The sequence below is a fragment of the Lissotriton vulgaris genome, chromosome 8, assembly GCF_964263255.1.
Source record: "Lissotriton vulgaris chromosome 8, aLisVul1.2, whole genome shotgun sequence".
Lineage (NCBI taxonomy): Eukaryota > Metazoa > Chordata > Amphibia > Caudata > Salamandridae > Lissotriton > Lissotriton vulgaris.
The window spans coordinates 191,629,861-191,646,439 of record NC_141696.1 but is presented as its reverse complement, the minus strand read 5'-3'; the positions used below and the strand labels follow the sequence as shown (position 1 = coordinate 191,646,439).

The window sequence follows — 16,579 nt, the reverse complement described above, 5'->3', positions numbered from 1 at the left end:
GCCTGAGTCACACCCAGTGGCAGTTAGGAGAGTGTTTGGAGGCTGCACTGAACTTCTAGCTCTGCAATGGAGTCTCAGAGGCCACAGGAGGGCATGGATGCTGAAAAAAGGAAAAGGAAGCATAAGTTTTCAGAAAAGGGGCAGGAGGTTTTAATCGAGGAAATGGTTTGCAGCAATGAACTTTTGTTTGGGAAGAAAGTATTGAAGGTTCCAGAGTCAAGGAAGAGGAAGATCTGGCTTGAGATTCAACAAAAGGTGAATACTGTTGGAGTCACCACACGTACTATAGAGGAATTAAGAAAAAGATGGTATGATATGCGCCCTAGATCTAAAGAGAGGGTGGCAGCCAGGTTAAAGGAGGCCCAGAAGACTGGTGGGTGTACTTCAAGTGCAAAACAACCATCACCACATGAGGAACTCGTGGAGGCCACTCTCCTGCCTGAGAGTGTTAGTGGAGTGGCTGATATTGACAGCTCTGACCCTTCTTCCTGTTCGCAAGGTAAGATTTATGTCAAAAAGATAAAATCAGCTAGGTGTTGCATGCACACAGTGTAGATTGAGGGACATTAAGTAAACAAGTTTGAGCACAGGCTCACTCCTTAACATACACATACAAATGCATCATGGGAGTTGTAGTCTTATGAAGGATACTCTGTATTTGAGAGCAATGATGCAAATGCACAAATTGTGGTTGTGATTTTAACAAAAATGAGAGTTTCAGGATAGATAGAACTTCAAAGTTTGAAACTTTACTTGTTCGAAGACGCATAACAAAACACAAACTCATATGTCCCACTTTAAATCCACAGCACAATTAAGGGCACAAGGGAACATTTCTGAGGGAAAGGACTCCCAAATCCATGTTGATTCTGCCAATGAAGGGGATAGCAGTGAGGAACGTGTGACCACACCAAGTGTGCGCAGGAAGGGTAGACATGTGCCCCCTCTGCCTCCTTTGGAAGATGACATGGACACTCATGGGGATGCAAGAGACAGTAGTCAAGACACTGTGGAACCTGGTGAGAGTGAAGAACAACAGCAACAGCAGCAAAGAACAACCACATATGGAGCACAAAGGTCCTTATCCAGGAGTAGTAGTGTTCATGTGGAGACACCCACTGTATTTGCAGGACTGGAACAGGACATGCTTGCGGTGCAGCGCCTGCAACACAAGACACTGCGGTCAATCTATAGGCAGCTGTCCAATTTGAACAGAAATCAGCAAAACATGGGTGAGGGCATGCAGGCAATGGCAGGGGCAATCGAAAAATTGTGTAGCACACTTGAGCGCACTGAAACAGCAAGAAACAGGGCTGCACAACGTGCACATGTACATATGCACAGCTACACAATGGCTGTAAACCGCCTCTGCGCAGTAACATTCAACTTCAAAAGGTGCAGCATCTCCATGCAGATGCTGATGACTCACTGCAACCAAGAAATTGCTATAGGCCTAGAGCAAGTCACAAATGTTGTAGAACTATTGCAGACAGCCAACTCTGGTGCCAGCACCCTGATGGTCTCGGGAGAAAGTGAGGAGACCTCTAGCAGGAGCAGTGACACTCCTACATTGCCAGTCCCCCAACGCAGAAGTGCCAGACATGGTGCTGCTAGTAGCCATGGAATGGAGAGCACCCAATCTGAACACCACCCTACACGTAGCCGCCACCGTAGGAAGTGAAGGACTCCAGAACACTACAGTTTACAATGGTGAAGCAACAAAACGTTCTTTTTGTAATAACTTTACCTAACAGTGCCATGACTGTGTCGTAACATGTTATGGGTTCTAAGTGCAATAAGATGTGCAAAGCGTGAATAAACACAGCACTTGTGACACACATTTGTTGTGAGACTACAATCATTTCTTACCTAAAAGTAATTAAGAGTGATCTAAGACTGTCTTTGGCGTCCAGCCGCTGCTCCTACTCCTGCTGCTGCCCAGCCAGGGGGAGGTGTGCAATCATCATCCGATGAGTCTGAGTCGCTCACTTCAATTTCAGTGCCTTTCCTCATTGCCATGTTGTGTAGCATTGTGCAGCTTGTCACTATTTTACAACATGTTTCAGGCCTGTACTGCAAAGCCCCTCCACTTTTATGTATGCACCTGAAACGTCTTTTCAAAATGCCAAATGTGCGTTCTATGATGCTGCGCGTTGACCGGTGTGCCCTGCTGTATTTTCTCTCACTTGCATTTGATGGATTTAAATATGGCGTTAAGATGAAGTCTCGCACTGCGTAGGCACTGTCACCTGCATGGATGGAAAGTAAGAGTAAGTCTATGTTCCACTGACAAATTAGTAATGTATGGAAGGATGGATGTGTGATATGTATTTACCTAGTAGAAATCCCTCTCCAAACTGTCCAGCACTCAGACATCCATGTATTCCACTATGTCGGAAAAGGAAAGAGTCATGTGTGCTGCCTGGGTATTTTGCCACAATGTCATTGATTATGTATTTGGCTTTGCACACAATCTAGATGTTCAGGGAATAGTAGCTTTTCCTATTTCTGAAGACATATTCTGTAGCTGCTGGTGGTGTCATGGCAATATGGGTCCCATCCATGCAGCCAATCACATGGGGAAAACGTGCAATTTGATAGAAATCAAGTTTTGTTTCTTGTAATGCCTGTTGGGTGCTTGGAAAGTTAATGTGATGTCGTAGCCTGTTCAGCATTGCATCCAAAAAAGCATTAAAAAACGTGAAAGAGCACTCTGTGACACCCCACCAACCTCTGCCATGACTCCTTGAAAAGACCTTGAGGCAAGAAGGTGCAGTGAGCACAATACCTGTACATGGATAGGAATTGATTGTGGCCTGCCTGTTGGGTGCTCCAAAAAGGGTTTCAGCTCATCTATGATGGTGTGTGGGTGCAGCCTGTACCTATCATAGATGTCCTCTTCAGTCTGCTGGAACATCGTGATGCATAGTCTGAATATTTGCTCCTGTCTCTGCCTCCTCTGTTCAAGGGCACGGATACGCATCCTCCTGTCTATCAGGTATAGTCCTGCCATTTTAGAAGATTCTGTTGCTTTATGGGTTACTTTTTATACCTTCAACCTGGTTACCACCTGCATGCACTTGGTGGTAATTGCGATTTCTTAAATTGCGATTTTCAAGAAATCGTAATTAGCGAATTTTTCATACATGTCAATGCGATTTCTTATTTTGCGATTTCTAGTCTACGATTTTCACAAACTTAAAAAATCGCAAAATTAGAAATCACACATTAATTCGCAAAATTGATGTTCTCGCAACGTAAGAAATCGCAATTTTTCGATTCCTTATATTGCGATGCGATTTATTTCATACATACCTTTTCCTATTTTTTTGTCGCAAACGCTGTTTTTTGCCATTCGCAGCGTTTGCGACAAAAAAATTGGCAGATACATCTGCCCCTCGGTCCGTTATGAGACTTGTCGCAGTTTTCTCCACCCACGCCTGCGATGCTGGTGCGAAGTGGCGTCTCACCTCCTGTGGTGCTGATCGCACCACATACAGTCACCCCGAGCCTGATGCTGGACCGGTCAGTGCGGTGGGCTGCAGCCGGGTCTGCATGCAGACGAAAGGAAGACGAACTGGAGGCCGGGTGTCCAGGTGTGCCACACTCCGGTGCTGCGGACGCGCAGCAGCAGGTGCCCTCAAGTCAAACCACTCTTTCCCCCACAAGGGACTGGGACATGGCTGCCTCCTCATGCGTGGGATAAGACCCACTCGTCGCCATTGTGGTGACTTGGGCTCTAGGCCCACATACCAGCGAACTAATCACACACACACTTAGGGGGTCATTACGATCGCGGACGGACTTGAGTCCGTCCGCGACCCCAGAGCATGAGGGAACGTCCGCATGGGCTGCGGCGTTCCCTCTGTGCAGATTAGGATGTGACCGCCTGGGTGGCGGTCACATCCTCTATTTTAACATTGCGGCGGGTGGAGCTTCAAGCTGCACCCACAGCAATGTTAAAAAAGCATGCACAGCATTTGCGTGCACAAAGCGGCAGGCACCGCGCGGTGCTTGCTGCATTGTGCACGCAAATGCAGGGGGGTACCATAGGTACCCCCCATGTGCACCCACCACCCCCCACTACACCTAGGGGTCCCGCAACGGAAAAGCCGCCGCGGAAAAGCATGTTCAAAAGCACATCCTAATCTGGCTGACGGTGTCTGAGAGACACCGTCACCATTTTAGTGCTTTTCCGCCACGGTTGTAACCAGCCGCGGCGGAAAAGCTGCAGACCTAAACCATGACCCACCAGCCATCCTAATGTGGCGGTGGGTCCTGGTGGGTCCGCAGAGGATTTTCCGCATCCTCCGGGCCGGCGGTAGCTTTCGCCGGCCCGAAGGATGCGGATAATCCTCCATCGTAATGACCCCCATAGTTGGGGTACCGGTAACTGGCCTGGAGCACGTGCACTCCGGGCCCTTTTATTGACAGGGTCACCTGACTGGTGAAGCCTGTGGTGGGTGGGTGTTCAGAGTAATTGAAACACTAGAGTGTATCCAGCCGGATACTACAAGTACAAGCCTACACTACCTCCTGTGAGTAGGTCTTGGACTGCTCTGCAACGCTAACCTATGAGAGTCAAGCGCTACAATGGGGTGTTTGGTTCCCAGTGAAGAACAAATGTAGACCCATTACTTGTGCAGGCCCCACAACTAATGCCTCGCTTTATAACAGTTCTGTAACATGGCTGAAACTCCTTAGAGGGTTGTGACTTAAGTACCACTTACACCTTCAAATTTAAGTTTTACAAACTGTGTACATATAACAATAGAAAATCCTGCATTCCATTTCCCTGCCTCCTCTGACGTCAGTGCATTTGTAGTGTCACCCTGGCCAGAGGAGGTCTGCCTGAATGCACCTGATTGATTTTTTTTAATCTCGTTTAGATCATCTAGTGGAAAGGCTGCCCCTCTGGCGCTTAATTATGTGATTCCCGACACCATAGCCAGGCAGCCTTCCCTCTCTCTGCAAGGGTCCTGCCTCCTCGCTGAACTCATTGAATATTTGTCAACCAGGGTGTTTCTCGCGCTGTGCTCGTCCAGCGTGCTTCCATGCTTTGATCCCTTGTGGGCAGCTGAGAGTATAGAAACTATGACAGTCCTGTAGCAGGATCCCATCTCAGCGGGAGCATAAAACGCGCTGGAAATGAGCTGTGACGCGCCACTACCGCAGGCCGGGTAATGAAAAGAGATTGCAGAGGCTGCAATGAATACAGAATCAGACATCTCTGATATGGCGCCATTTATACAGTACGGAGTGGACTGGCAAATGGCTCGCTCATTTATGGCAAATAAAAGGCGTCTCTCGGCGTTTTCTCTTCATAGAATTTAGCCCATGGATGACAACATTCCGGAACTCTCTGCGCCCATTTTTATTATTTAGTGGATCTGTGGAAGGAGTACAGAATGAACTATATTTTGGTAAATAATTCGGCCTTGTTACATCACGGGCCTAGCAGCGGGAGTGCGCCCGACCTGGGGAATGTCTCACCGGAGCATCGGCAGACACATTTGCGCAAGAGGGGCTCTGTGGACGAGAGCGCGAGCAGCAAGCTGGACTCGGGCTCCTTCAAGTGGCCGTCCCTGCTGACCGTCTACAAGTGGCGCGAGAATTTGGAAGAGCACATTCTGAGGAGACGCAGGAGCTGCCAAAACTCTTTTGAGGTAACAGGAAAGCCCCCGAAACTTTGTTAAAATATGTTATACTTAGCTTGCGTGACTTTCCTGCTGCTCAGCTGGTGTGGGTATTGGAATGCCTGATGTCATCATAGAATCTTGGGTGCCTGGCTGGTGTGTGGAGAGGCAGTTGATGGCAGGCAGGTTGAGTGGCAGGGAGGCCACTTCTGGTGGGGTTATTTTTATCTTATACTCAAATACTTGGAACTTAACCTGAAACTAAGCTTAATTAAATCAAGCTTATTAAATGTACCTGGCTCAAGGATACAAGCAGGAAGGGAAGAGGATCCATACCGTAGTGTTTACAGGGCACATATACTACCTTAAAAAAGCATCAGTTTCAGGTCTAAAGGCTATATAGTCAGGGCTCTAGCTGTAAACAGTGGGGGGCTGGTTATTAGAAACTGCAGGGTGTTTCTAGATGTGGCGTGCATGGGCATTTATGTACCCATTGCTTGGGTCTTGCTTTATCCGGCTCTGTCGATATCACTGTGTGGTCTGTATGTAGTAACCATGCAACACTGGCTACGTTCACTGTGATGCCCCGTTTTTATTTGGTGTGGAGCTGTGTCTTTAGTCACTGTGGAACCAGGGCCGACTGGAAACCCAAAGCAGCCCTGGCAATTTTATTGGACTAGTCCCCCATAGCACCCCCCCCAAGCGGGGCGAGGGGAGTTGGTGGAAGTATGAAGCACGCTTTTGTTACTGGGGCAGCACCACTGCAAAACTGGATCCCCAGTAACAAACCTGGCACCACCGCTGAAAAACCGTTCCCCACCCTTCCAGCCTCCCGGCGAAACACCCGGTGCCCACTACGGCCCGTGTGTAACCCTCAGGCATCACTGTGGAGCACTAGCTACATTCACTGTAGAGCGCTATCTGTAGTCGCTGTAGAGCTCTGTTCATATTCACTGTGGAACTCTGTTTTTCTTCACCACAGAGAGCAAGCTACAATCATTGTGGAGCACTTTCTTAATCACTGTGGAGCTCTCTGTGGTTTAAGCGAGGCTTTCCTTGTGGTGGGGTCCTGTTTATAGACACTGGGGTTCTGTGTGTAGACACCCTGTGGCCCATGCGTAAGTCTATTGATGAAAGCGGACTTTGCCTTTTGTTAGAGCAGGATTTTGTCGGTTGCCACCTTGCATTTTAATGTTTGTTCATATCAAGCTGGGTCTATATCACTGTGGTGGTCTCTGACTATAGTATCCATGGGACACTGGCTACAGTCACTGATGTGTGCTGTTTGTATCCAGTATTGATCTGTGTCTTTAGTCACTGTGGAACCCTCACTAGTCACTGTGGAGCGCTAGCTACATTCACTGTAGAGCGCTATCTGTAGTCGCTGTGGAGCTCTGTTCATAGTCACAGTGGAGCCCAGTTTTTCTTCACCACAATCATTGTGGAGCACTGTTTTCACCACTGTGGAGCTCTTTGGATTGAGGCTTTTCTCATAGTGGGGTCCTGTTTATAGACACTAGGGTTCTCTCTGGAGACACCCTAAGGCCCATTCATAAGTCTATTGCCACAAGTGGACATTGCCTTTTATTAGAGGAGGGTTTTGTCTGTTGCCACCTTGCAGTTCTATGTTTGTTCTTATCAGGCTTTTGTCAATATCACTGTGGTGGCCTGGTTTTCGTAACCATGAAACACTGGCTACAGTCACTGAGGTGTGCTGTTTGTTTTCAGTGTGGAGCTGTGTCTTTAGTCACTTTGGAAATCCGTCACAGAAGTGTACATTACTACAAAAGTGCAATTTGTGAATACCGAAAAGTAGTAAACATAATTAAAAGTGTTAATTACTACAAAAGTGCAGTTTGTGAATGCCACAAAGTAGTAAAGTTAATTAAAAGTGTAAATTACGACAAAAGTGCAGTTTGTGAATTGCACTTTGTAGGTTGTTTTGAAGTGCTAAAATAGTACTCTAGAGCGTAACACAAAGTGCATTTTGTGATTCAAGCCCTTCCTATTTATTCCAATATCTTTGTGAGGTAATAGGCCGTTGGAGACATCAGAAGAGTCACCCTTTAGCTTTTTCATTAGTGTGGTCAGTATTGCTTTCTTCAGTAAATGTGAGACAGAGACAGATGTTGACATGTATTTATAACAGAAGTTGTAAACTGAGCATTAACTGAAAGAAGAGTTGTTTAACCCCTTCATACTAGGGGGGGGGCCCGAGCCGTGCCCGCTCCGTCACGAGCCCCGGTTGCGCTGTGCTCATGACGGAGCGGTTCCGTCATGGCCCCGCCCGCTTAATAGAACGCGCCGCGCAGGAGCGAAATCAGCGCCGCGCAGGCGCGGCGGCAGGGCCGTGACGGAACTGCTCCTTCATGAGCACAGCTCAGTCGATGCTCATGACGGAGCGGCTCCGTCATGAGCATACAAGGGGTTAAGTAATCCGGGTGGACAAATATCCAGGGGAGCCATTTATTAACATTATCTAAAGAACATGGTAAACTGCTATACTACATTAGCGACCATTGTATCAGAAGACCTTGGCCTAACTTTATCTATACTTTGGTTCTTAAAAATAAATTCTGCATTGATTTTTCCAAACTCATGTGAAAAAAAGTGGCCCTATTACCACACTATCATAGTGATGCTATGGTTGCAGGCCATTAATAATCATTTACGCTTCCTTCTGTCAGCATGAAGAGGCGCCAAGACGATTATCGCAATCAGGACCAATAGCTTTTTCTCTCACGATAATGAATACTTTTGTACTTATGGAAGCATTGGAATCAACATAGGCAGCTGCACCTGTACCCAACCACTTTTAGGCTGAAATGTCCTTTGAAAACGTATGTGGTGCAGCTGCTTACAGTAAACCTAGTCGCTGCAGGTCAATAACTGTAATTGTAGGTACTGGAAACCTGACAAAATCTCAAAGTTGGCAGGACAACATGTTTAGAATTCAGAGCCTCCATTTAACAAATGAATGCATTATGTGGCTTGCAGTCTTAATTGACTCAATTGAATCAATTGTACTAATGCACCCAGTAACATTGACCTGTAAAAGGAAAGCTGAGATGGCATAGATGGAGTAGTGTCTATTTGGAGCAGTCTGACAACCTTTTTGGTACTGTATTGCACAGCACAGGGCACATTTTCTTATACTGATGTTCTACAGAGTTGATACTTTATATTCATACAGCACAGCTCAGAAACACAAAGAGGTTTAGAGCTGTACTATCTAAAAATAGAGCATCACCACAGACATATTGATCACATGAGTTCACTTTATGCCCAGCATGCGCATAAAACAGGCACTCTGTTCTGCACTCCGCCAAAATAGACCATCATGATATGACCCCAGACCTCTGTGTGAAACTCGGGGTGTGTGAAATTAGGGAAATTATACAAAACGTAAATACAGCACACTTAAAGCCATATTTTTTTGTGTTCAAATATTTTATTGTATTTGGATAAAAAGAAATACAGTTTCAAAGCCACAGTGAAACACGAATGCCAAAAATTGATGCATGCAAGTAAAAAGTTAAAAAGAGTTATATGACAAACAGTACCTGAACTAGGAAGATAATGGTAGAAAGTTATCATATAAATATGACCATGTACTTATCATGACAGAGAGCAGGTGTTTCAATAATGCACCCTTGTGTCCATTTTAGACTCAAGGGGTCATTTTGAGTTCAAAATAGCATCAGAAACGCAAGATTTCTGGTCATTGTTCTCCTGTTCCATTGCTCCACCTACTGAGCAATAAGCATTTTGTTTTACTTTTGCCCTGCCAGTATTTCATAGCTATGTATCTACTTCACACATAATTTCTGTTTGCACTGCTGCATTGCTTGGTGCTGTGCAGTGAGGCTAAGGATTTATGCCTCACTAGCAGGCACTATGAGAAACCCACACTGCCTGCAGCCTCAACTCCAGACCTCTCATCCTCAACCACATAGGCAACCAACCACATTCCGAACTTACAGAGACTAGAGGCAATTCAATTAACAGCACACACTACACAAGAGTAATATGCTGCATGATAAAAAGCTCATGAAAACAAAATCATGGAAAAAGCAAATACTCTTAAGGAATGGAAGATTAAGTAAGAAGTGAACTACATCGCTGACATCGATTACCATAACATGTTTTACAGTATTGTTGGGAACGTCTTCAGGGTTTATTCTGTACAGTTAAAGACATGAATATAGAGGCTGATGTGGTCCATTTTCAATGTCCATTTTTAACTTTAACTTTGACCCCACTCAATGCACTGCCATGGAACTCAATCTATGTTAGAATAACAAAATGCCAGAAGGGATCTATTCCTTAATTATAGTCCCAACCAATCTTTCTATATGCTATTGTGTTTATAATTTTTGAGCAGCTTCTTGCACTGTTTTCATTTCTGTTTATAATTGAATGTGTAATTTGTTGATAGTACTTTCGGTATATTGCCATATGCTATTTGATTATTTAATTGTTATGGGTGAGTTGTTTTCTAGCGGCAGAATAATCATTTAAATAATATATATATGCGTGTGTGTGTGTGAACATATGTGTGTGTGTGCATGTCTACTTAATTTAATTTCATTCCATTTGGTGTATTTATAGAGCTGAACATTCATAATTTATATTTGCCTTGATTGTGTAGGTAAGATCGTAATACTCTAATTCTCATGTTGTCTCATTTGTATTCAATCTAGCAATACCATGCAGTAGAGTGGGTATGTATGTTTATTTTATCTGATTCATGTTCTGAGTTGCTTATATTTATGAAGGGTTGTGTTGTCTTTGGTGGTAAAGAATGATCGTTCTTCTCTCGTTGTTTCTTGACTATTTTAATTATTTTAAAGAGAACTGTCGAGTATGGCATATCTCTACCCTAAATGTTGCTGAAATGTTTACATAACTAATTATTAGTAAATGTACAGCTCTTATAATGTACTTTATAAATGTTGCTGCTTCTTGCTCATTTTCAATGCTGCAATAAGTCTGTGATTTAGAAAGGCAAACTGTATTTGCAGTAGTACCTTCTGAACCAAAAGACCAAGCATCTAGATTAGCGCGTTGAGGCTGACTCTCTGCACCACCACATGAATGCGCCGTAATCCCGTTGCAATCAGAATCAGATTCATCCTACCTATGCCCATCCCGTGCTGCATTCATAGGATTCAAACTGTGCTCAATTTTGTGTGAACAACAAACAGTAACAGTAACCAGATCCAATTTTTGTGTAAAAGTCAGATCTGGTATCCTTCTGTACTGCAGCCAATGCTGCTGACTGCCAGTGCATTCTAAAGACCCTCCTGCCTGCCAGACGGCTGGTTGAAGGGATAGCACAGAAGGAAAGAGAGAACAATGTGTATTGTGGTTTAACGTTTGGTTTACAGGGCCTCGTTCGGAATTTGGCAGGAAGGGAACACCATCATAAATTTGCTGTGATCCCCGCCATGCTAATCTTGTGGTTCTCCTGCTTCATTTAGAGTTGGGTGTAATGCAGGGTGTTTGACAGTGGAGCCTCAGCTGCCTTTCTATTAGAAACCCTTGACCCAGTAGGTCATCCCTCACAGCGGTGCATTTTCCACCAATGAGACTTTCCCCTTCCCTTGAGGCCCTTATTACAAAGGCTTCTCACACTGGCAACTTCATTACCTGGGGAACCACTGAAAAACGACTTACAAAAACTACTGACCTTCATCAACACTGTCTGAATCATCATGAAAGGTGAAAACATGTATCCCATTCTCAATCTCCAGTCCTGTAGAAGTGTATTCAGCTCTGGAGCTCCTGGATCTGGCCTTCTACTATTCTAATCTCTTAATTTATATATTAGCCTGAAGCAAACAGATCCACTTCGCACAAAATGTCCAAATTGACGGCATGTTCCTAATATACTCCAGCTCCAGCATCTAATTGTTGTAAGCCTATAACCTGAATCCCAACCATGTTCCCTGTCCTGGCAGATACTATACTTTGAGATCTATCTTGTACTCTAACCTAACAATCCATATTTCATTCACCAACTTTAATAAATTCCTTAATCTGCTTCTCCAGATGGTTTATATATCTTACTGCTGATACATTGTCAAAATATAACAAAACCAAACAATTCACTAGGTCTCCTTAAACACTCCTTAGTGCAAACACGTCGCCTTCATCTCTAGGCAATTTATATGTTGATTAATCTTTTTCAATATTCATTGTCCACATGTCTCCAACTGTTCCCAACAGGCATGCTCGTTCACATTCAATTCTGTAACATAATCTTATATTGATAATCTTGGCTTTATTCACCTGCCATTCCAGTCACCAGATTCTCTAGCCACCAAGCTAAGAGTCTTATTTCGATCTTGGAGGACGGGTTACTTTGTCACAGGAGTGACGGATATCCCGTCTGCCGAAATATAAATCCCATTATATATCCTATGGAATGTCTATTTCGGTGGACGTGATATCCATCAACGTTGTGATGGAGTAAACTGTCCACCAAGATCTAAACCAGGCCCTTAATCTTCTCTAAAAAAAAAATTATCAACATGACCTTTCCTCTATACCACAAATCATCTAACAAATCTTTTTCTTTTCACACATTGCAATGTCCTGTATTGTAACAGTCCTGAGAATATAGTCTGAATCAAAGAAGATGAATACAGTTCCCTTTTGCTAATTAGCAGAAAGTCACAGTGTTACTGTAGGACAATGTCCTTTTAACCCCTTTCTGTGTGGTTGCCCCCCCCTTTTGCTAGATTCATGACTAGATTTTGGACTCTGCACATTGGGATACCGTTGTCCAGTGCATGTGATCTAACCGCTAAAACATTTAAAATGTGGCTATATACCTAATTGGCATATTAACTTACCTATAAGTCCCTAGTGTATGGTATGAGGTGTACTCAGGCCCTGGCCTGGGTACACCTCAAATCGACTTTCACTGTAGCAGGTCTTGCTGATCCATAGGAAAGCATTGGGATATGATATCAAATTTAATAATACTATCTCCACCTAGAAAACATCTACAGAGTTCATTATTGAATATTTATTGTAAGGCAAATTCACTGGTAAAATTGGATTTGGAATACATATTTTACAAAAAGTACTTTTAAAAACTTACCTGTTACCTGCCTAAATCCTCTAGAAGTAAGCCTGGGTGGAGCTCCTGGAGTTAAACACTGAGAATTCTGCATAGTTGCTAAAAAACTCGGCCAAATTCCATGGAGTTCCGTGAGAGGGCGGAGTATTGCTTGGCCACCCCTAATGAAGTCCCCTTGGCTGCTGAGGGTCTTTGGGGGCCAAGAACCCCTATTGTTGCCACCAATAAGTCGCCAACAGCAGGATTGCTGAGATGTTGTAGTAGTCCCTATCCCCTTCCTCAGGTGCTCTGCAAAGGGGCCTCCTGACGCACTACTGGTTGGGGGATGAAGTCCCCTTGGCTGCTGAGGGTCTTTGGGGGCCAAGAACTCCTATTGTTGCCACAAGTAAGTTCACCACAATGGGATTGCTGAGACTAGGGGTGAGCGTGCAGATAAACTCTGCTCCGCCGGCGGGTTGGCAGAGTTTTTGCTGAATTCGGTGTTCCAAGTGGCATGGAGTGGATTTAACCACACACCCCATTTGCCTGAGCTTATAACTGTCACCCAGGAGCTAAATAGCCACTTTGATGAGTTATGAACTTGCTCCGAGGGCTGGGACAAAGGCTTTCGGTATGGGGAGGTGTTCTTCTCCACTGACAGGATGATCATCTGGGCTGTGCCCGGGAACTTAATTTATTTCAGAGGGGCCTTACCCTGTCACAGGCAGATGTAGCTAACACCTGGGCCTCCCCTCTCCTTTGCCCAGCTAATCAGTAAGGTACAAATCCCAGTGGGAGAGGAGCTGGCTCCAGAACTGGTTTTGAGTGACTACAGAGGAAGGGTCTGTTCCCCTCTAGTGCACACCCACCTCTAGGGCAGGCACAGGAGAGATGCATAGGGGAAGAATGGTTCTACCATGTTGGATTTAGGTGGAGAGGGGCACTGAGGGATTGTTTGAATCAGGACACACAGAAATTTCTGCAAACGTGGCTAAAATTAGACCTAGGAACATTTTCCCTATTGGCCAAGGAGGGGCCAGGAGTCACCCGCAACCACAGGCTAGTCCCTGATATAAACGTGGCACCCCTGGGCACCTTCTTCAGGACACTACTGGCCTGGTGAAAACAGAAGAAGGACTGCACCTTCTGTTTAGACGTTTGAAGAGACTTGAAAGTCTGGCTCTGCTCCCACTTGTACCCAGGAAATGTATCTGGACTCCACAGGTTAGTTGGCTGAACTCCTGTTACTCTACAGAGACAAAACAAGCTGCTAGAAGCTTTTTCCTGAAGATCCCAGCTGACCAGTATCAAGTGGAATTGCCCTTGACCCTGATTGTGGCTGCCTCTGGAGTGAGCCTTGACCTTTAAGTGCAGTTTCTGAGGTCCTGGGACCCTTGGCTATGTCAAAGTGTACTCTTTCTAACACCCTTAAAATGTAGAACTTAGACGCTTTTTGTCTCAAAAGACTTCCAGTCAACCAAGGCAAGCCTACCAAGTAAATCCCACAAAGGTGCACTGCCCCAGGGTCAAAGATTCTGCTCTAAGCTTTTCTGCAGCTGCAGATCTGTTTCCGTGGGACACCGCAGGGAGGCTATCCAGCCTCATCTTTTGTCTTTCTTCTTCCCTAGAATGATCATGCTTACTAATACCCTGTTCTCTGCTTGCACCTTTGATAACACTCTTTTCCATCATCTGTAGATGTTTCTTTTCTACCAACAAATCTTGCTGATGATCTGACTGCAACTCCAAATGCTCTTCTGCTGGAATTTAATTGCCTAAAGAGTCTGTCTTGTCATCTGCCATTGCCTCCAACAGACAGTGGTTTGTTAGTTCTCTCAATTTGTCAATAAACTCCCTCAAACTTCCTCCCACCTGTGTGCAAAATGTTCAGCGTACTCTCCTTGAACATTGTCTATCAATTGTCTATGGGTCATTCTTACTTTATTTGTGATGCTCCTTCCTCTCTTCTGAAAAAGAAATCAATGGCAGCCTGAAACCAACATGACAACCCTCTCCCCTAAAATAGACCTTGGAACCTTTGGACTCAGAGAAAGGTTTTACAGTTGATTTAGCCCTTTTATGAGGCTAGCGCCAAAGGGCTATTTCCTGTTTTGGATTCTGAGTTTCCACCCGGGAATCCCAAGCTATCTAGCTCTGATGCCCAATACTTGCCTTTACCTTACAGGTAAGTCTAATGTGCTGTATCCTTCCACGTGATGCGGAACGAACCGTCAATAAGATTGATAAATCATTGTAAACCCATTTATCCTTTTTAACATAATGTATCAAACCTTCGCCAACCAGAATCCTAGCCTTCCTAAATTGGAAGTAGTTTTAGTTCTTTACAACTTTCCCTTGATAATGAAAAACCCTACAATTCAATGAAATACCACAGGAGTTATGACGTTTGTAAAGTAGAGACAAAAAAGTACATAACATGTGAGGAGCAGCTTTCAAAGAGAAGGAAAGTTACAATGTGAGGTTATGGTTTGTCATAGTTATATAGTGTTGATGAGCTGTTTTTGTAAAATTGTTCTGTGAATACTTTTAAGTTCTGCGAGTAGTGAATAAAACAGTAACACATAATGCTGGCTTTCACTTTTAACATAAAATGCATTTTTTCCATTTTATCATCAGAGTTTTAGTTGTAGGGTAACATGTTGAGATGTAGATGACTGTTACTTAAGGGATTTGTAACAATAAGCTTGTCAAAAGCAATAAGAGTAGAAGACGAGTAGATCTACATATTCTCAACCTGCTAGTGATAAATGATGCTCAGGTAGGACTGGAGGCATGAAGAACACCTGTTTTTGAATGAAAGTTCTGAACCTGTATTTAGAGGATTTTGAAACTTACTAACCATTTTGGCAAGTGTATTGCTGTTTTTTAAATGGCATATGTTTCTTACATCTAGTCTCAGGTCTACCTCTCACCAAGGTGATGTAAGGTAGCCTTAGGGGGGACATAGTGGTGATGCCTAATTGCTGAAAAAGAACCGTTTTGTTATTTGTTAATTTATTTATTATGGCTAACACCGCAGCAGGCACAGTAGAATTTGGAAAATTGTCATACTATTTATGTTTAGTCTCATCTAGTGTATGGAAAACTATTTGCTGATTTGTTTGCCAGTTTTCCCCAATATCAGAGTGATTCCTGTGGTTTTTGTGAAGCAACAAAACATAGCAAAACACAAATGAGATGGATAGAATACTTGCAAATGTCTCAGCCCCTGGCAATCGCTTGGAGCTGCATATGAGTCCATCGTTTTTCACTTGGTATGCCTCGTCAGACATGGACATTCTTAGGCAAGGTGGACTTGGTCCGGCTCCAATAGGAACAATCAAACCCAAACTACTGGCCCAGGCCATCTCTGAATGTTAATATGAGCAGACTCAGACTGATTTTGGCCTATATATAAATAATTAGTGTGGTGCAGTTGGATTCCAACCATACAATGAGCACAGGAATCATGGACATACCTTTATTACTTGATACAAATAATTGCTTGGGCCACTTTCCAATCAATAATTTCTCACCCACTATTCAAATTCAAACAGATACCACCTTATGCAAATCGGTGTTTCTCCCATGGGATTGAGGCACTTAGCGTTCACGCTGGACCGTTCCCGTTAGAACAGGACCCTGAGTGATTTGAATACAATTGCTCTTTATTTGGGCAAACAACAGAATGCAGCTTCAAGGGATTGGCAGTGGCTGAGACTTTTGAAAGCATCTCACTATGATACACCAAGAGTAATTTGTTGACCTTTCCGTGCATGCTATTGCTGATCAGAAAAAAAAACAGTTCAGTAAAGATGCATATAGTTGGGTGACATGATTGCTTTGATTGTTAATAGTTCATATGCAGATCCAG

The 16,579-nt window shown here is 44.1% G+C and overlaps 1 protein-coding gene across 1 annotated transcript in view; it reads left to right on the top strand.

Moving 5' to 3' along the window:
• Positions 1–16,579, top strand: part of LOC147696853 (disks large homolog 2-like) — a 1,652,766-nt gene that overhangs the window by 519,993 nt on the left and 1,116,194 nt on the right. The window contains exon 4 of the mRNA XM_086936079.1: positions 10,340–10,360. Coding sequence (XP_086792205.1) covers positions 10,340–10,360 — 21 coding nt within the window. The remainder of the gene's footprint in view (positions 1–10,339; positions 10,361–16,579) is intronic.